General features: G+C 41.4%; 1 pseudogene and 5 gene segments (V, D, J or C); 3 read left to right on the top strand and 3 right to left on the bottom strand.

Annotated features, from left to right (window-relative positions):
* Positions 1-425: 425 nt before the first annotated feature.
* On the bottom strand, positions 426-1,028 carry LOC117540637. The segment is given in 2 exon segments: positions 426-763; positions 871-1,028. Coding segments are annotated over 2 exon segments (414 nt in total).
* Positions 1,029-1,594: 566 nt separating this feature from the next.
* On the top strand, positions 1,595-3,018 carry LOC117540638. The segment is given in 2 exon segments: positions 1,595-1,742; positions 2,541-3,018. A coding segment is annotated over 1 exon segment (258 nt).
* A 5,567-nt stretch (positions 3,019-8,585) lies between these two features.
* On the bottom strand, positions 8,586-9,191 carry LOC117540652. The segment is given in 2 exon segments: positions 8,586-8,926; positions 9,034-9,191. Coding segments are annotated over 2 exon segments (414 nt in total).
* A 657-nt stretch (positions 9,192-9,848) lies between these two features.
* Positions 9,849-11,537, top strand: LOC117540644. The segment is given in 3 exon segments: positions 9,849-9,905; positions 10,145-10,265; positions 11,064-11,537. Coding segments are annotated over 3 exon segments (504 nt in total).
* Positions 11,538-16,971: 5,434 nt separating this feature from the next.
* Positions 16,972-17,574, bottom strand: LOC117540650. The segment is given in 2 exon segments: positions 16,972-17,309; positions 17,417-17,574. Coding segments are annotated over 2 exon segments (414 nt in total).
* Positions 17,575-18,230: 656 nt separating this feature from the next.
* On the top strand, positions 18,231-19,892 carry LOC117540635 (annotated as a pseudogene).
* The last annotated feature ends 1,246 nt before the right edge of the window (positions 19,893-21,138 follow it).

Genomic DNA, 21,138 nt, shown 5'->3' with positions numbered 1-21,138 from the left:
TCACTAATTGGTAAGAAGGTTAGGAATTGTGTTTAATATCCTCTTTCAACAGGATTACCATAATGACTTGTTATAGTATATTTAATGAAGTGAATGGTGTTTGTGTAATACTGGTGTGTGTGTGTGTGTGTGTGTGTGTGTGTGTGTGTGTGTGTGTGTGTGTGTGTGTGTGTGTGTGTGTGTGTGTGTGTGTGTGTGTGTGTGTGTGTGTGTGTGTGTGTGTGTGTGTGTGTGTGTGTGTGTGTGTGTGTGTGTGTGTGTGTGTGTGTGTGTGTGTGTGTGTGTGTGTGTGTGTGTGTGTGTGTGTGTGTGTGTGTGTGTGTGTGTGTGTGTGTGTGTGTGTGTGTGTGTGTGTCCTCAGTGAAGTGTAGCTTCCAGCTGCAGCAGTCATCTCAGTTCCTGTTCAGTCTGACTGAGGGAGGTTTTTGTACGACGCTTGTTCACTGTGTGATCACATACTGACTGTTGATGATATGCCAACTCTGACAGTAGTAAACTGCTGTGTCATCAGTCTGGACTCCACTGATGGTCAGAGTGAAGTCAGAGTTTGATCCACTGCCTGTAAAACGCTCTGAAATCCCTGATACTCGAGTGCTAGTAGTGTGCATAAGCAGTTTAGGAGTTCCTCCATCTCTCTGTTGGTACCAGGCTAAATATATCCCACCATGAACATGGGAACTGGTCTTACATGTGATGGAGACGGAGCGTCCCGCAGCAGAGCTCACTGCTCCAGACTGAGTCACTGTGACCTGGCCTCTGGACTCTGAGGATACAGAGACAAAGACACAAAGCAGCGTCATGGTTTTGTCCGCTTCATTTCAGAGGGACGGATGTTCACAGAGGAGAGGAGTTTGATTCTCTGGACTTTACCTGTGAAGCAGCAGCAGAGGAGAGTCCAGATGAGGACGCAGATCAAAGTCATGTTCTTGATGAGGAGGATTTCTGTGGCTTCTGTTGTCATGAAGGACAGCTGTCAGTCATCCAGTGCTCAACTCTCAGGACTATAAAGTGTCCCAGAGCACTGGAGCATGGTGCTGCTGATGCAAAGTGTGTCTCTATGGAAATGCTCTGACTCCAACAGGGACCTGGATTACTCTGATGGTGCTGTTTATCAATGGATCCATCTCTCTGTCAGAGGGTTGATCAGGAATGGCTCAGCGCTCACTTGTACGACGCTTTAAGTTCAACGGACACATTTTCTTGTAGTTCATTTTATTAAAAAGCTCAAATTCATAACTCCAAATAATCAATAGCACCTAGGAAAAACAAAATGGAGATTTATTATTGATCCTGATGGAAAAGTAAACATGTATTTATGGAAATGATGCACATTCAGAAGTATAACATGTATAGCTTGTGTTAGACGTTCATTGTTTCATTGAAGTAATCAATTACTTTGATGTTTAAACGTTGATAAAATCATGAAACTAAACATATTTTGTGAAGAATTCGTTTTTCAAAAGAAGAATCTTCATTAAAACTGAAGAGATAAGTAGATATTTGTTTTAAATGTCTAAAAGGTTCAATAGAGAAACAGTAGATACTTTCCGTGTGAATCAGTTTCAAACATTTGAAGCAGGAATTATATAAAGTGGGTAAACTGAGGATGTGTTTGGTGAGTTTGTTTGTGTCAAAGTCAGAGAGCCGTGTCTCTCTACAGTGAGAGGTTTTTGTACGGCGGCTCAATGACTTTGTATCACTGTGGAACACGTTCGGTGGAGGAACCAGACTGGATGTTGGAAGTAAGTTTCTGCACAAAAACTAAATATGACGTTAAGAGACGTTTTAAATTCTGTGTTAGAGTGTTTGAGAGATATATCTATATTATTTTAATGGTAATGTTTAGATAGTATTAGTATTCATGTCTTTCTTTCTCTTCATCATTGAGACCAAGTCAGAGCAGCTTCTCTTGAAATGTCTTTCTACATTCCCAACATGCTGTCATTCAAACAGCTTCAAATGTGAAATGATGAAACTGCTAATTTGTCATGAACTCATTTTGAATTGTCTATCTCGGTTCTCCTCTCTGTTCTCAAATACATGACGGATACAGTTTTTAAATACAGATGAACGGAGTAAAGATAACGATGGATATTAGAAAATGTGTTGAATTCTTTAAGACATTATTTTATAGTCTGTAAAACTGGGTAGTGATTGAGATTCACATCGAGCAGCTGATTGCTCCGTTTCCTGTATTTGTTCATTTATCCACTAAATAATTTAATAATGTTTGTAGAGTTCAGGTTTTGGATGATTTTGATAACTACTACTTAAAATATGTCCTAATGTTGTACTTTATTTCTATTGTAGTCTGACATATTTCAGGTGACTCTGTGTGAAGTGTCTCTGTGCTGATTTGCACGAGAGGCTTCTTAAAGGGAAGTGAAACAATGTGTGAGTGAGAGACTGATGGAGCAGAACCAACATCTGACAGAAACTCCTTAAAGGAGAAGCGCTCTCACAGTAAAGGTGTCCCAGTGTCTGCTGCTTGATGGACAGCTGTGTGCTCCCTGTCCTCTAATCTGATTGGTGTCTCCTAGGTGATGTCCCTCCCACCCTGACGGTGCTGCCCCCCTCCACAGAAGAGCTGCAGCAGGGGAAGGCCACGCTCATGTGCCTGGCCAACAAGGGCTTCCCCTCAGACTGGAGTCTGGCCTGGAAGGTGGAAGGCAGCAGCGGCAGCAGCAGCTGGGAGGAGAGCAGGAGCCCCGGGGTGCTGGAGAAGGACGCCCACTACAGCTGGAGCAGCACCCTGAGGCTCTCTGCAGACCAGTGGAGGAAGGTGGTCTCTGTGACCTGTGAGGCCACCCAGGGCTCCCAGACTCCGCTCTCAGAGACACTGAGGAGAGACCAGTGTTCCCAGTCCTGAGCTGACTCACTGGGACTCTGCTTTCTCTCTCACACTGCTCTCAGTCTGCTCTCTGGCTCTCAGGACATGTTTCAACATCAACCTGTTTCTGCTCGTGTCCATGGTTTCAACATTTAAAAACAATAAAGATGAATGTGTGTATTATAAAATGTGTTTGGATTCCCTTTCTCTGAGATATTATATATAAAAGGAACCTTATTCACATTCATTCACAAAAGTCACAACATTAACAAGTCAATACGGGTTTGGATATACTTCTGGATTTATTATCTTTTATCTTTGTTAATCAAGATTTGTACCAATAACAATAGTATCAACATTGCAATGGTAAACCACACAGCTCTCTTTTATCACTGATGTTTAAGGAAATCCATGTTTGATGTTCGTGTGTTGTTACATTTTACTTTAATCAAAAATTCTTAATTAGAATAAGAAATCCAGGATAAGAAATAAAAAGCAGGATATCATCTGCATAAAGTGATATAACCAGACTCTAAATTGAGATTGACCTTAAATATGATTTCATGGACTCAGTAAAGCTCCACCAAAGAACTTGAGACCAGAGAGAGGGTACCAGTCTCTTTCTCTGCTGTCTGTTTTCAGAATCTATCAATTAAACAATTTGTTGCTGATTCAAAACTGATATTATATGAAAACACTTAGTTGTGTGGAAGCCTTTTATAAGAATGAAATGGCTCATATGTTTCTTTGTCACATATAACAGTACATCCTGATTATCTTGATGGATTTAATGGAAGATCATTGGTGTAGAAGATGCTTTTACAGCGCTGTTACTCGGAGGAGACGCTTGAGACTCTGGTCTTTCTTCCTAAAGCTTTAGTATTTCAGTTTCCAGATGCTTTTGGTGGAGATAGAGGAGGAGGGAAGCATGGCAGCTTGTCAGAGGGAATTCAGGAAGCACTCAGCTCTTTATGTGGTGCTTCCTCGACTCGCTGAAGAAAATTGAGACCATTGCTAAAGACGGAGCAGAAAGTCCAGCCAGAGCCGAATCATTCTCCCTCCTCGACTGCTGGGGAGTCAAATCCTTTTTGGACTTTGTGATCTCTTGGTGCATTTATGTCAATTACATTAGATTAAGATACATAGATAGATACTTTATGAATCCCAATGTGGGAAATCATTTTGTCACAGGACCAGTGTTTTCAACATTGAAATACATATACTTAAAAAGTGTAATAGAGTTAACAATTACAAATAAAATGAAAATGAATACAAATATATCCAATATAAACAATATCAAACATTGTGGATGATTGAAATGTTCTTTAAAAAGGTCAAACCAGGAAAATAGGCTTATACAATAATATATATACCAACCCACTCTCTTCAGTCTGCGTACAAATGACACGACTTTACACATTGGAAATGCGTGCAATAGATACGCAGAAGTCTGATTTTGCGTGCATATGATACGCTAACCATTCCCATTGAGATCTGAGGCGGAGTTTTGCGTGCATATGATACGCCACGTTTTGTCCGGTCAGGTCTTGGTAGACCGGAAGCTGTGGGGTTCATAAAAACATGTTCTTACTCAATATCAAGCCACGATTATTGTTTTTATTTTAAATCGTATAATGTCGGACTTTTTTTGCCGTCCTTTAGGAAAAGCAATGGAGCTCAGAGCCTCAGAATAATGAAATCTGTATTTTTTAAATCTTTTTTCCTTCTAATTTATTATTCTTTTCTAAATAACACACTGTTATTTACTCAACAATAACACACAATTATCCTTGTTTTTATTTATTAGTTTAATTCTATAATCTTGGGCTTTTTAGCTGTAAATAAAGTCACCGGATACAGACGTAGGCCTATAAGGGACATTTCGAGCATCATTGCGATACGCACCACAATCCCACTGAACTGATTACCCAAGATCCTCAGCTTGAAGCTCGCTGATTGGATGTTTTAGCCGCAATGCACGTTGGGATATGGTATTAATGCGATATGATATCCGAAAAACATTTCAGAGTTTAGGATGGCCGAAGACACTACACTACCCATAATCCCCAGCTATCGTTTGGGACTACAGTCCGTTGACAAACCCCATAATTAATGTTCAAGCTCTGGGATTGGATGTTGGAGTGGCAGTGCGCCAAGGTTACGCCGAGCGTCAAACAGCTCTTTGAAATGGAACGAAACCACGGCTGACTATCCAAAACTGGACTCAAACGCTGAACTACACATGCTGGCTATTGTGTTTCGCACATGGGTTTCGCAACATGTTCTATGGCACGTCTAGGAATTGTAGTTTTAAAAGACGTTTTCGTTTTTCCCACAATTAGAAGTTGCCAGTATTAAACTGTGTACAGCCCTGGAGGTTTAGGCGATAGGAAACACATTGGTGTGTACAAATTTAAAACATGTAATCAATAAATGGGTGAAAATCGCTTGTGTCCATAATGGGCAGCATTACATATATAATAAAGTATGAAAGTATGTACTCTTAATATTTTTTTATCAAATAACATTATTCAACAAAAATAACATTATTCAACAAAAATAATTAAATAAGGTGCTTTAACCACTAGGCGGTGCACACAAGGTACACACAGCATACTAATAATAACTTTGTATTATTAGTGTAGGACACTTATGTGTGATGTTTGTGTGTGTGTGTGTGTGTGTGTGTGTGTGTGTGTGTGTGTGTGTGTGTGTGTGTGTGTGTGACCTAGCATTACTATCCTTGTGGGGACCTAAATCTGTTTACATCAGGGGTAGCCAACACGGTGCCCGCGGGCACTTAGTCGCCCGCGGGCACCGTGAGTCGCCCGCGGGGCATGTTCTAAAAATAGCACGCCAAGCAAATCCAAAATGTATAAAATACACAAAACAAAAAAGGAAATGTAATTAAAAGTATCTACCCCATGCAAACGAAACCTACATCATAGCGAACTCTATCTACTTACTACAACTCTATATCTATCTAACACCCCTCCCCCCACCCCCACAATGAATATCGACGAATCACGTTCTTTCTTGATTTGCGGGACCAGCGTTGCAGTCGAAAAGAAAAGCAATGTGGCACCTCCCCGCTGATTTTCCTTCTTGCAGAATCTACACATCAGCCCCATTGAACACATAGTCGTGCCAGCCTATACAACACATGAAGGGCAGAGTTTTACTCTGTGTGTTGCAACTTGCTTATATATTTATTGCACTTGACGCACACACACGCATGGCGTAATTTCCACTGGGGACAGGGGGGACATGTCCCCCGCTCTTTTCGAAATCCCATTTGTGTCCCCCCCACTTTACAAATATGTTTATTATTGTTTTTTAACGGAAGCCGTCATCACCACGGAGGAGCACACAGCCTCTGTGAGCGAGCGAGCGAGCGAGAAAGAGAGCGAGAGAGAGAGAGAGAGAGAGAGAGAGAGAGAGAGAGAGAGAGAGGAGAGAGAGAGAGAGAGAGAGAGAGAGAGAGAGAGAGAGAGAGAGGAGAGAGAGGAGAAGAGAGAGATATAGAGGAGAGAGAGAGCTAGAGAGATACATAGATAGAGTAGGAGAGATATAAGAGATAGATGAGATAGAGAGTATGGAGAGCACACCTTTATCTATTTAATATAGATAAAGTAAGAAATCATTCCAATGTGTACTAAGGGGAGTGATTAGTCAAATATGCGTAAAGAAAAAGAAAGAATGCTAACTAGGTAACATAAGATAAGAATAGACAAGTTTAAACGATGTGTTATTGGTTGTGATCATATTCTAAAGATGATTGGAGTATTGAAAAGTATACAGCTCCCTTTCATCTGAGTGTTGAGAGCTGTGTCCATAAATACATCTTGTGCTCAAAGTGCTCCAGATTGATGCTTTTCACTTCAACATTTAAAAAAAAATCTTCCATGCATGCCCCGGACCCCCCTAGAGGAGGTGAGGACCCCCCTAGAGGAGGTGAGGACCCCCCTGGAGGAGGTGAGGACCCCCCTGGAGGAGGTGAGGACCCCCCTAGAGGAGGTGAGGACCCCCCTAGAGGAGGTGAGGACCCCCCTGGAGGAGGTGAGGACCCCCCTAGAGGAGGTGAGGACCCCCCTGGAGGAGGTGAGGACCCCCCTAGAGGAGGTGAGGACCCCTCTGGAGGAGGTGAGGACCCCCCTAGAGGAGGTGAGGACCCCCCTAGAGGAGGTGAGGACCCCCCTGGAGGAGGTGAGGACCCCCCTAGAGGAGGTGAGGACCCCCCTAGAGGAGGTGAGGACCCCCCTAGAGGAGGTGAGGACCCCTCTGGAGGAGGTGAGGACCCCCCTAGAGGAGGTCAAATAAAGCAGGTTACATTAATTAAATTGCATCCATGTTCTTTTATGGCGCGTTTCCACTGCAGCGGGGAGCTCGCTTTAAGCGTGCCGAGCCGTGCGGGGCCCGTTTTTGGTTGCGTTTCCACTTGGCCTAGTTTTGGCACAGGGCTACTTTTTCACCTTTTTTCTGGCCCGACTAAATCGTGGTTCTAGGGCCAGGAACAACCAGGCTGAGTCGGGCTGAGTATGCTGGTACAGTGTGTTGGTGTGTGTGTGGTACAGTGTGTAGGTGTGTGTGTGGTACAGTGTGTAGGTGTGTGTGTTGTACAGTGCGTAGATGCAGCGGACAGACAGGTCTCAGTTGGTTTGGTGTCCTCTGCTTACTTTTAATACTTGTAAATACAACTTTTGGCCCGTAATTTATTTCCCTCATTGGAGCAACCAGAGAGGGGGGGGGGGATATATCCAGTCTCTGATAGTGTTACGTTATTATGAGAGTGCTCTGTTTGATTCTCAAATGGTATATATTTATATATATATATATGTGTGTGTGTGTGTGTGTGTGTCCGCATCTGTAGCCTGTTATTGTCTCATTATACCGCACGGTGAATGAATTAAAAGTAAATATATAAGTGGTCATGAACACATCTGTCCATCAGACAGAGGGCTGCTGTGCCTCCTGTCATCATTAATGGACGTCTCTTTAAAATGACCGCTCAGAGGAGAGGAGTTCTCATTTCTCCAACCGCCTGCTGCTTCCCCTCCTCTCTCCTCGGCTCCCCTCCTCGGCTCCTCCACTCGCATCTCCTGTGGGCGGGACTAAGTCTCGAGGATAGGAGTCGAGGAGGGGAGTTAGAGAAATGAGAAAGGGCCCGGGCCTAATAAGGCCTAACCAAACCGAGCGAGGCCTGCAGTGGAAACGCGCCATTAGTAAACACTGGAAACGGGTCCCACAGACCCAAACAGCACACAAAGGTTAAAGGTCAGCATATCATAATGTTACAATGTGCTAAATATATACACTGCAAAACACAACAAAGAGAGGAGTAAAAGTAGCTCCCGACTTGTTTTATTTTTTGAAAGTAGCCCTCACTCTAAAAAAGGTTGGTGACCCCTGGTTCACAGTCACGTGTGGGGACTGGCTTCCCTTATGGGGACATAATGCAGGTCCCCATGAGGGGTATCATTAATTTTAGGGTGAAGAGACTTGGTAAGGGTTAAGGTTAGGATAAGTCTCCAGGAAATGCATGTAAGTCCATGTAATGTCCCCTGAAGTGATGTATACATGGTGTGTGTGTGTGTGTGTGTGTGTGTGTGTGTGTGTGTGTGTGTGTGTGTGTGTGTGTGTGTGTGTGTGTGTGTGTGTGTGTGTGTGTGTGTGTGTGTGTGTGTGTGTCCTCAGTGAAGTGTAGCTTCCAGCTGCAGCATTCATCTCAGTTCCTGTTCAGTCTGACTGAGGGAGGTTTTTGTACGACGCTTTTTCACTGTGTGATCACATACTGACTGTTGATGACATGGAAACTCTGACAGTAGTAAACTGCTGCGTCATCAGTCTGGACTCCACTGATGGTCAGAGTGAAGTCAGAGTTTGATCCACTGCCTGTAAAACGCTCTGAAATCCCTGATACTCGAGTGCTAGTATAATAAATGAGCAGTTTAGGAGTTCCTCCATCCCTCTGTTGGTACCAGGCTAAATATGTCCCACCATGAACATGGGAACTGGTCTTACATGTGATGGAGACGGAGCGTCCCGCAGCAGAGCTCACTGCTCCAGACTGAGTCACTGTGACCTGGCCTCTGGACTCTGAGGACACAGAGACAAAGACACAAAGCAGCGTCATGGTTTTGTCCGCTTCATTTCAGAGGGACGGATGTTCACAGAGGAGAGGAGTTTGATTCTCTGGACTTTACCTGTGAAGCAGCAGCAGAGGAGAGTCCAGATGAGGACGCAGATCAAAGTCATGTTCTTGATGAGGAGGATTTCTGTGGCTTCTGTTGTCATGAAGGACAGCTGTCAGTCATCCAGTGCTCAACTCTCAGGACTATAAAGTGTCCCAGAGCACTGGAGCATGGTGCTGCTGATGCAAAGTGTGTCTCTATGGAAATGCTCTGACTCCAACAGGGACCTGGATTACTCTGATGGTGCTGTTTATCAATGGATCCATCTCTCTGTCAGAGGGTTGATCAGGAATGGCTCAGCGCTCACTTGTACGACGCTTTAAGTTCAACGGACACATTTTCTTGTAGTTCATTTTATTAAAAAGCTCAAATTCATAACTCCAAATAATCAATAGCACCTAGGAAAAACAAAATGGAGATTTATTATTGATCCTGATGGAAAAGCAAACATGTATTTATGGAAATGATGCACATTCAGAAGTATAACATGTATAGCTTGAGTTAGACGTTCATTGTTTCATTGAAGTAATCAATTACTTTGATGTTTAAAAGTTGATAAAATCATGAAACTAAACATATTTTGTGAACAATTCGTTTTTCAAAAGAAGAATCTTCATTAAAAGTGAAGAGATAAGTAGATATTTGTTTTAAATGTCTAAAAGGTTCAATAGAGAAACACTAGATACTTTCCGTGTGAATCAGTTTCAAACATTTGAAGCAGTAATTATATAAAGTGGGTAAACTGAGGATGTGTTTGGTGAGTTTGTTTGTGTCAAAGTCAGAGAGCCGTGTCTCTCTACAGTGAGAGGTTTTTGTACGGCGGCTCAATGACTTTGTATCACTGTGGAACACGTTCGGTGGAGGAACCAGACTGGATGTTGGAAGTAAGTCAAGTGTTAATTCATAAGAGCCATTTCTCTTTTGTTGTACTTATTATTCAGCGTACGGAGAAATAGTTACCTCTCCATGTCATTGTATACATACTTATCAAATATTCTGAACTGAGAGGCTAACTTTACTCCAGCAAAAGACTTTCAATGTTTTTATGAAACATTGAACACAGAATAATTCATTATTTCCACCTTTAATGGTGAAGTAGCTTCTGGAGGGCTGGTAGGTTTAGTTCAGTGAGTCAAAGTCAGAGAGCCGTGTCTCTCTACAGCGAGAGGTTTTTGTACGGCGGCTCAATGACTTTGTATCACTGTGGAACACGTTCGGTGGAGGAACCAGACTGGATGTTGGAAGTAAGTTTCTGCACAAAAACTAAATATGACGTTAAGAGACGTTTTAAATTCTGTGTTAGAGTGTTTGAGAGATAGATCTATATTATTTTAATGGTAATGTTTAGATAGTGTTAGTATTCATGTCTTTCTTTCTCTTCATCATTGAGACCAAGTCAGAGCAGCTTCTCTTGAAATGTCTTTCTACATTCCCAACATGCTGTCATTCAAACAGCTTCAAATGTGAAATGATGAAACTGCTAATTTGTCATGAACTCATTTTGAATTGTCTATCTCGGTTCTCCTCTCTGTTCTCAAATACATGACGGATACAGTTTTTAAATACAGATGAACGGAGTAAAGATAACGATGGATATTAGAAAATGTGTTGAATTCTTTAAGACATTATTTTATAGTCTGTAAAACTGGGTAGTGATTGAGATTCACATCGAGCAGCTGATTGCTCCGTTTCCTGTATTTGTTCATTTATCCACTAAATAATTTAATAATGTTTGTAGAGTTCAGGTTTTGGATGATTTTGATAACTACTACTTAAAATATGTCCTAATGTTGTACTTTATTTCTATTGTAGTCTGACATATTTCAGGTGACTCTGTGTGAAGTGTCTCTGTGCTGATTTGCACGAGAGGCTTCTTAAAGGGAAGTGAAACAATGTGTGAGTGAGAGACTGATGGAGCAGAACCAACATCTGACAGAAACTCCTTAAAGGAGAAACGCTCTCACAGTAAAGGTGTCCCAGTGTCTGCTGCTTGATGGACAGCTGTGTGCTCCCTGTCCTCTAATCTGATTGGTGTCTCCTAGGTGATGTCCCTCCCACCCTGACGGTGCTGCCCCCCTCCACAGAAGAGCTGCAGCAGGGGAAGGCCACGCTCATGTGCCTGGCCAACAAGGGCTTCCCCTCAGACTGGAGTCTGGCCTGGAAGGTGGACGGCAGCAGCAGCAGCAGCTGGGAGGAGAGCAGGAGCCCCGGGGTGCTGGAGAAGGACGCCCACTACAGCTGGAGCAGCACCCTGAGGCTCTCTGCAGACCAGTGGAGGAAGGTGGGCTCTGTGACCTGTGAGGCCACCCAGGGCTCCCAGACTCCGCTCTCAGAGACACTGAGGAGAGACCAGTGTTCCCAGTCCTGAGCTGACTCACTGGGACTCTGCTTTCTCTCTCACACTGCTCTCAGTCTGCTCTCTGGCTCTCAGGACATGTTTCAACATCAACCTGTTTCTGCTCGTGTCCATGGTTTCAACATTTAAAACAATAAAGATGAATGTGTGTATTATAAAATGTGTTTGGATTCCCTTTCTCTGAGATATTATATATAAAAGGAACCTTATTCACATTCATTCACAAAAGTCACAACATTAACAAGTCAATATTTCACATGTTACTTTTTAATGCTCTTCAGGGTTTGGATATACTTCTGGATTCCTCCTAGTTTTATTTTTGTTAATCAAAATTGACACCAATCAGAATATAACATCTCAACGGTAAACCACACAGCTCTCTTATCACTGATGTTCAAGTAAATGTTCATTTGTTATTAAACGTTACTTTGAATATATTCTGAACATCTGATAAAAACATCAGAATTAGAAAAAGAAATCCAGGATAAGAAATGAAAAGCAGGATATCCTCGTCATCAAGTTATTTAACATGAATCTTAATTGAGATTGACCTTAAATATGATTTAATGCACACAGTACAACTCCACCAAAGAAAGTGAGCGTACTACAGTCTCTGTCTCCTGCTGCTTTTTAGCACAATACAAACATTGAGATTTTTGGGTTGCAGTGGAATTGTCCAAAAATCAGCTCCTATCGTCTTTTCCTAACCACTACTCCATGACCTCTGAGGGAGCCGTCACGAGTTAATGAAGAGTGGTTTCATGGTGTTGTGTGATGCTTTATGAACCTGGACCACAGTGACAAATATATTGTTCATTAGGTTGGAATTGAAATATAAACGTATATTGAAACGTATCATTGCTCACACATTAATCCACATGAATCCCATTACGTATGATTGTATGAAAACACATTGTAAAATAAATACAATTGTATTTATCGTGAAAAAATCACATCATTGTGTAAAATAAATCAAATACAGCTAATACTACACACTAATACAAATATTTCTACTTTGTTGTTGCATGCGTAAAGAGAGGGTACAAATATAAATGCATTTTGTTTTCATTGACATGTTTTCTTCTCCCCGAGTGGAGCAGGCTGGCTCTGTGAGAAAGATCCATGTTTATAGCTTCAGCTTCAGAAGATAATGTCTTTATACATGTCGATGCAACACATTCTCACTCCCAACTCGGCCTATGCTGACGTTATGTCAGGGTCCCTGTCGTCACTCTCCAACGCAAGGGGGCCCTTTAGCGTCGAGCTTCAACTATCCAGGCGTCCCATTGACTTGCATTGAGCTCCCTGAACGCTGGTAATAGACGAGTTGGGATCGCGGAGAAATGCTCTCCGCAGATCCATTCTCACAGCGTTATAAACCTTTTTCTAACTCAATATCAAGCCACACTTATTGTGTTTACTTCTTTATTTTAATTGAATAATGTCTGACTTTTCTTGCCGTCAGTTATGGGGAGAGTAGGGGCTCAGAAAACTGAAATCTGTATTGTTTCATCGTTTTCTCCTTCTAATTTTGTGTTCTTTTCTAAACCACACTGTTATTTACTCAACAATAACTCACTATTAACCTTGTGTTTATTTATTTGTTTGATTGCATAATGTCGGACTTTTGGAGTCCGTCAGGACCGAGGGTCGGAGCAGCTCATTCGAACACAGGAAGCTGTATTTTCAAAATAAGAGTTCATTTTAATATTATGTTTGATAATATTATTTTAATTAACTGGACCACTGGGTCATGTTAAGACCATCTTTTCTGTCGGTTTGGTGTTACAAATATAAAAACAATATATGTGTGGATAACAAAATACATCCATCATAAACTAAACTGGAAACAGCAGTATATTTGCTGAGTGCTTTAACCGCCTAGTGGTTAAAGCACGTTATTTAAATGTTCTGTTGATACGTTATATTTGATGAAAACATAAAAATATTAAGAGTACATACTTTCATAGGGGAACGTAGAAGGTCAATGACAGAAATGTAGAATAGAAAATATCAATAAGATACTGTAAGTGATCTCTACAATAAAACAGTTTAGTGTCGGATGTCCAAAGATATTAACAGGAGTTGCAAAACAGACAAACTAATTAGGCTTTATTTAAACATTAAATAACACTTTAGGTTAAGGTCTTCTTTTGAATAAGAAAAAAGCTTTGGGGGTATCTATCTACAGATAAATATTAAGCCTGACAAAGTACTTAACGTCTAATATATTGCTTTCCTGCAATGTTAACTATGTTGAAGCACTTATTTAAACTGATATTATACACATTAATTATACTCTTATGTAGATAGAATAAGAAATGTGCAGAATATGACAGTTTAATGGTGGAGGTTCACACATATTGATAGATGTCTTGTAATGCACTGTTGAGGAACCTGTGACCCAAGTTTGTCATCATTGCATAACTACACTGTAGTTGTGTATATGATATATCAATAAACCTTAGAAAATCTTAAAATCTTGAAAGGGATGTGCAAAATAGTCATTATATACAGTCTTTAATGAACTATTAGTAGAGAATAACGAGTAATGAATATACTTTATAGAGATCTGCAGATAAATGTTTATTCTTCTCAAGCACCAACTCTCAAATATCTCTCCTGATTGTTGGCACTTGACAATCACCTTCCCTGAATTTTACTCAGGTGTAACTAAAGTCTGATTTAAGGGTTGTTTATATTTCACATCATTAATCAGAATCTGCAAAGTTACTAAAATAAATGTAGTGGAGTAAAAATACCAGGTTAACCTCTGAATTGTAGTGGAGTAGAATTACAAAGTAACAGTGAGCTGTCATGTGGATATATATTAATGCTGTCCATTATGGACACAAGCTATTTCGAGTCCAGTGTTGGATAGTCTGCCGTGGTTTCATTCGATTTCAAAGAGCTGTTTGACGCTCGGCGTAACCTTGGCGCACTGCCACTCCAACATCCAATCCCAGAGCTTGAAGATTAATCACAGGGTTTGTCAAGCAACTGGACTGTAGTCCCAAACGATAGCTGAGGATTATGGGTAGTATAGTGTCTTCGGCCATCCTAAACTCTGAAATGTTTCTCGGATTTCATATCGCATTAACACCATATCCCAACGTGCATAGCTGCTAAAACATCCAATCACCGAGCTTCAAGCTGAGGATCTTGGGTAATCAGGTCAGTGGGTGTGTATCGCAATGATGCTCGAAATGTCCCTTATAGGCCTACGTCTGTTTCCGGTGACTTTATTTTGAAATTCAGTTCCTGTAGAATCGCTAAAAAGCCCAAGATTATAGAATTAAACGAATAAATAAAAACAAGGATAATTGTGTGTTATTGTTGAGTAAATAACAGTGTGTTATTTAGAAAAGAATAACAAATTAGAAGGAAAAAAAGATTACAAAAAATACAGATTTCAGTATTCTGAGGCTCTGAGCTCCATTGCTTTTCCTAACGGACGGCAACAAAAGTCCAATATTATACGATTTAAAATAAAAACAATAATCGTGGCTTGGTATTGAGTAAGAACATGTTTTTATGAACCCCACAGCTTCCGGACTTCTGCGTATCTATTGCACGCATTTCCAATGTGTAAAGTCGTGTCATTTGTACGCAGACTGAAGAGAGTGGGTTGGGAAGCCAGTGAAGCGAGCGGAGGAGCGGTGTGGTGTGGGAACATTTAGGAAGGTTGAAGACCAGACGAGCCGCTGCATTCTGGATGAGCTGCAGAGGTCGGATGGCACATGCAGGTAGACCAGCCAGGAGGGAGTTGCAGTAGTCTAGGCGTGAGATGACGAGAGCCTGGACCAGAACCTGTGTCGCTTTCTGGGTCAGCTGGGGACGTATCTTCCTGATGTTGTAAAGCGTGTATCTGCAGCAACGGGTTGTAGCAGCGATGTTTGCAGTGAAGGACAGGTTGTTATCTAGGGTCACACCCAGATTCCTTGCAGTCTGAGTCGGGGAAACAACTGAGGTGCCGATGTTGATTGTTAGGTCAAGAGTGGGACAATCTTTTCCCGGAAGAAAAAGCAGTTCAGTCTTGTCAAGTTTGAGCTTGAGGTGGTGAGCAGACATCCACTGAGAGATGTCAGCTAGACAAGCAGAGATGCGTGCGACGACCTGGGTCTCTGAACGGGGACAATACCAAACTAAGTGAGTGCCGTCAGCGCAGCAATGGTGTGAAAAACCATGCGGGCTAATGACTGATCCGAGCGAGTTTGTGTACAGGGAGAAGAGGAGGGGACCGAGGACAGAGCCCTGAGGGACCCCTGTAGATAATTGACATCCCCTTCTTGTACACAACGTCAGTGTTGATCTTCCACTTCAGTCCGTTGTCTAAGTGCAGTCCCAGGTACTTACTCTGTTTACTGGATTATTCACACGCTTTTCACCCTTAGAATGCACGAGTGACTGGACCCTACACTCTTCCATGAGTGGGTCTAAAAGGACCGGTATTAGAATAATATGTGTTTTTATGCCTATTTTGGTCATTGTGGTTAAGAAAAATCACTTGCATAATATTTAGTATTATATTTTGGTTCACATTAGAAATATTTTATATTAAATCTTTCACAATTTATCATTTTAGAAAAAAAAATTACATTTTGAAAAAAAACGTTTTTAACATATTGTCCCAAAGATCTCCGCTATTCTGAGACCCTCACAGTACTCCAGTCCCTTTTCAAAACTCATCTCTTCTCCTCTTGTCTACTCATAGCCCACCCCCATCAATCCATGGTGGTTGATCAAGTTTAATAGTCCTACAGTATACCCCCACCCTAACCTTCCCTTATATTGTAAAGTGATTTTGAGTCCTTGAAAAGCACTATACAAATATAATGTATTATTATTATTATTATTATTATGAAACAGACAGGTTTCAGATCTTGCTGTGTAAAGTAATCTTCCTGAGAGGTGTCACTTGTGATGTCGTCTGTGTGGTCCACAGTGAATGTATTCCTGACGGCAACAGGTGATAAGAATCAAAGGTTCCCAGAGGATCCAGAGGAAATGCATGCGGGTCCTTTTTGACCCATGTATGGAAGTTTGGGGTAGTAATGCAAAAACTACAATTTCTTAAAATGTAAATTTAAAATGTGAATGGCGTGATATCCAAAACATGTTTTTTGAGGAATAGCTGGAATATGAAATGATAAAAAAAATGTAATTACAAAGATACTTCAAGAAAACCACCTCACCGGGTCCCAAAAGACCCACTTATGCATCTAAGGGTTAAAAGACCTTTTTTGAGTTTGACAGTTCCTGTGGACTTGAACAGTTTAGTGTGGCTTTTATAGATTTAGATTTACAATGTTCCTGTGTGTATGAGTTCATTCTCTTTAAACTCTCTAGAGAAGTATTTCAGAATGCTCTGCTTGAAAAGAAGAAAGTTACACGATTAATGGAGATGATGGACATTTCATGTGTGTGTGTGTGTGTGTGTGTGTGTGTGTGTGTGTGTGTGTGTGTGTGTGTGTGTGTGTGTGTGTGTGTGTGTGTGTGTGTGTGTGTGTGTGTGTGTGTGTGTCCTCAGTGAAGTGTAGCTTCCAGCTGCAGCATTCATCTCAGTTCCTGTTCAGTCTGACTGAGGGAGGTTTTTGTACGACGCTTTTTCACTGTGTGAACACATACTGACTGTTGATGTAATGTTCACTCTGACAGTAGTAAACTGCTGCGTCATCAGTCTGGACTCCACTGATGGTCAGAGTGAAGTCAGAGTTTGATCCACTGCCTGTAAAACGCTCTGAAATCCCTGAAACTCGAGTGCTAGTATGATAAATCAGCAGTTTAGGAGTTCCTCCATCTCTCTGTTGGTACCAGGCTAAATATGTCCCACCATGAACATGGGAACTGGTCTTACATGTGATGGAGACGGAGCGTCCCGCAGCAGAGCTCACTGCTCCAGACTGAGTCACTGTGACCTGGCCTCTGGACTCTGAGGACACAGAGACAAAGACACAAAGCAGCGTCATGGTTTTGTCCGCTTCATTTCAGAGGGACGGATGTTCACAGAGGAGAGGAGTTTGATTCTCTGGACTTTACCTGTGAAGCAGCAGCAGAGGAGAGTCCAGATGAGGACGCAGATCAAAGTCATGTTCTTGATGAGGAGGATTTCTGTGGCTTCTGTTGTCATGAAGGACAGCTGTCAGTCATCCAGTGCTCAACTCTCAGGACTATAAAGTGTCCCAGAGCACTGGAGCATGGTGCTGCTGATGCAAAGTGTGTCTCTATGGAAATGCTCTGACTCCAACAGGGACCTGGATTACTCTGATGGTGCTGTTTATCAATGGATCCATCTCTCTGTCAGAGGGTTGATCAGGAATGGCTCAGCGCTCACTTGTACGACGCTTTAAGTTCAACGGACACATTTTCTTGTAGTTCATTTTATTAAAAAGCTCAAATTCATAACTCCAAATAATCAATAGCACCTAGGAAAAACAAAATGGAGATTTATTATTGATCCTGATGGAAAAGCAAACATGTATTTATGGAAATGATGCACATTCAGAAGTATAACATGTATAGCTTGAGTTAGACGTTCATTGTTTCATTGAAGTAATCAATTACTTTGATGTTTAAACGTTGATAAAATCATGAAACTTAACATATTTTGTGAACAATTCGTTTTTCAAAGAAGAATCTTCATTAAAACTGAAGAGATAAGTAGATATTTGTTTTAAATGTCTAAAAGGTTCAATAGAGAAACACTAGATACTTTCCGTGTGAATCAGTTTCAAACATTTGAAGCAGGAATTATATAAAGTGGGTAAACTGAGGATGTGTTTGGTGAGTTTGTTTGTGTCAAAGTCAGAGAGCCGTGTCTCTCTACAGTGAGAGGTTTTTGTACGGCGGCTCAATGACTTTGTATCACTGTGGAACACGTTCGGTGGAGGAACCAGACTGGATGTTGGAAGTAAGTCAAGTGTTAATTCATAAGAGCCATTTCTCTTTTGTTGTACTTATTATTCAGCGTACGGAGAAATAGTTACCTCTCCATGTCATTGTATACATACTTATCAAATATTCTGAACTGAGAGGCTAACTTTACTCCAGCAAAAGACTTTCAATGTTTTTATGAAACATTGAACACAGAATAATTCATTATTTCCACCTTTAATGGTGAAGTAGCTTCTGGAGGGCTGGTAGGTTTAGTTCAGTGAGTCAAAGTCAGAGAGCCGTGTCTCTCTACAGCGAGAGGTTTTTGTACGGCGGCTCAATGACTTTGTATCACTGTGGAACACGTTCGGTGGAGGAACCAGACTGGATGTTGGAAGTAAGTTTCTGCACAAAAACTAAATATGATGTTAAGAGACGTTTTAAATTCTGTGTTAGAGTGTTTGAGAGATAGATTTATAGTATTTTAATGGTAATGTTTAGATAGTATTAGTATTCATGTCTTTCTTTCTCTTCATCATTGAGACCAAGTCAGAGCAGCTTCTCTTGAAATGTCTTTCTACATTCCCAACATGCTGTCATTCAAACAGCTTCAAATGTGAAATGATGAAACTGCTAATTTGTCATGAACTCATTTTGAATTGTCTATCTCGGTTCTCCTCTCTGTTCTCAAATACATGACGGATACAGTTTTTAAATACAGATGAACGGAGTAAAGATAACGATGGATATTAGAAAATGTGTTGAATTCTTTAAGACATTATTTTATAGTCTGTAAAACTGGGTAGTGATTGAGATTCACATCGAGCAGCTGATTGCTCCGTTTCCTGTATTTGTTCATTTATCCACTAAATAATTTAATAATGTTTGTAGAGTTCAGGTTTTGGATGATTTTGATAACTACTACTTAAAATGTGTCCTAATGTTGTACTTTATTCTATTGTAGTCTGACATATTTCAGGTGGACTCTGTGTGAAGTGTCTCTGTGCTGATTTGCATGAGAGGCTTCTTAAAGGGAAGTGAAACAATGTGTGAGTGAGAGACTGATGGAGCAGAACCAACATCTGACAGAAACTCCTTAAAGGAGAAACGCTCTCACAGTAAAGGTGTCCCAGTGTCTGCTGCTTGATGGACAGCTGTGTGCTCCCTGTCCTCTAATCTGATTGGATGTCTCCTAGGTGATGTCCCTCCCACCCTGACGGTGCTGCCCCCCTCCACAGAAAGAGCTGCAGCAGGGGAAGGCCACGCTCATGTGCCTGGCCAACAAGGGCTTCCCCTCAGACTGGAGTCTGGCTGGAAGGTGGACGGCAGCAGCAGCAGCAGCAGCAGCAGCAGCTGGGAGGAGAGGCAGGAGCCCGGGGCGGTGCTGGAGAAGGACGCCCACTACAGCTGGAGCAGCACACTGAGGCTCTCTGCAGACCAGTGGAGGAAGGTGGTCTCTGTGACCTGTGAGGCCACCCAGGGCTCCCAGACTCCGCTCTCAGAGACACTGAGGAGAGACCAGTGTTCCCAGTCCTGAGCTGACTCACTGGGACTCTGCTTTCTCTCTCACACTGCTCTCAGTCTGCTCTCTGGCTCTCAGGACATGTTTCAACATCAACCTGTTTCTGCTCGTGTCCATGGTTTCCACATTTTAAAAAACAATAAAGATGAATGTGTGTATTATAAAATGTGTTGGATTCCCTTTCTCTGAGATATTATATATAAAAGGAACCTTATTCACATTCATTCACAAAGTCACAACATTAACAAGTCAATATTTCACATGTTACTTTTTAATGCTCTTCAGGGTTTGGATATACTTCTGGATTCCTCCTAGTTTTATTTTTGTTAATCAAAATTGACACCAATCAGAATATAACATCTCAACGGTAAACCACACAGCTCTCTTATCACTGAATGTTCAAGTAAATGTTCATTTGTTATTAAACGTTACCTTTGAATATATTCTGAACATCTGATAAAAACATCAGAATTAGAAAAAGAAATCCAGGATAAGAAATGAAAGCAGGATATCCTCGTCATCAAGTTATTTAACATGAATCTTAATTGAGATTGACCTTAAATATGATTTAATGCACACAGTAAACTCCACCAAAGAAAGTGAGCGTACTACAGTCTCTGTCTCCTGCTGCTTTTTAGCACAATACAAACATTGAGATTTTGGGTTGCAGTGGAATTGTCCAAAATCAGCTCCTATCGTCTTTTCCTAACCACTACTCCATGACCTCTTGAGGGAAGCCGTCACGAGTTAATGAAGAGTGGTTTCATGGTGTTGTGTGATTGCTTTATGAACCTGGACCACAGTGACAAATATATTGTTCATTAGGTTGGAATTGAAATATAAACGTATATTGAAACGTATCATTGCTCACACATTAATCCACATGAATCCCATTACGTATGATTGTATGAAAACACATTGTAAAATAAACACAATTGTATTTATCGTGAAAAAATCACATCATTGTGTAAATAAATCAAATACAGCTAATACTACACACTAATACAAATATTTCTACTTTGTTGTTGCATGCGTAAAGAGAAGGTACAAATATAAATGCATTTTGTTTTCATTGACATGTTTTCTTCTCCCGAGTGGAGCAGGCTGGGCTCTGTGAGAAAGATCCATGTTTATAGTTTCAGCTTCAGAAGATAATGTCTTTTTACATGTCGATTGCAACACATTCTCACTCCAACTCGGCCTATGTTGACGTTATGTCAGGGTCCCTGTCGGCACTCTCCAACGCAAAGGGGGGCCCTTTAGCGTCGAGCTTCAACTACCAGGGCGTCCCATTTACTTGCATTGAGCTCCCTGAACGCTGGTAATAGACGAGTTGGGATCGCGGAGAAATGCTCTCCGCAGATCC

This window comes from Gymnodraco acuticeps, unplaced genomic scaffold (genome assembly GCF_902827175.1).
Source record: "Gymnodraco acuticeps unplaced genomic scaffold, fGymAcu1.1, whole genome shotgun sequence".
Lineage (NCBI taxonomy): Eukaryota > Metazoa > Chordata > Actinopteri > Perciformes > Bathydraconidae > Gymnodraco > Gymnodraco acuticeps.
The sequence above is the reverse complement of the archived record's forward strand: the minus strand, read 5'-3'. Positions and strand labels throughout refer to the sequence as shown.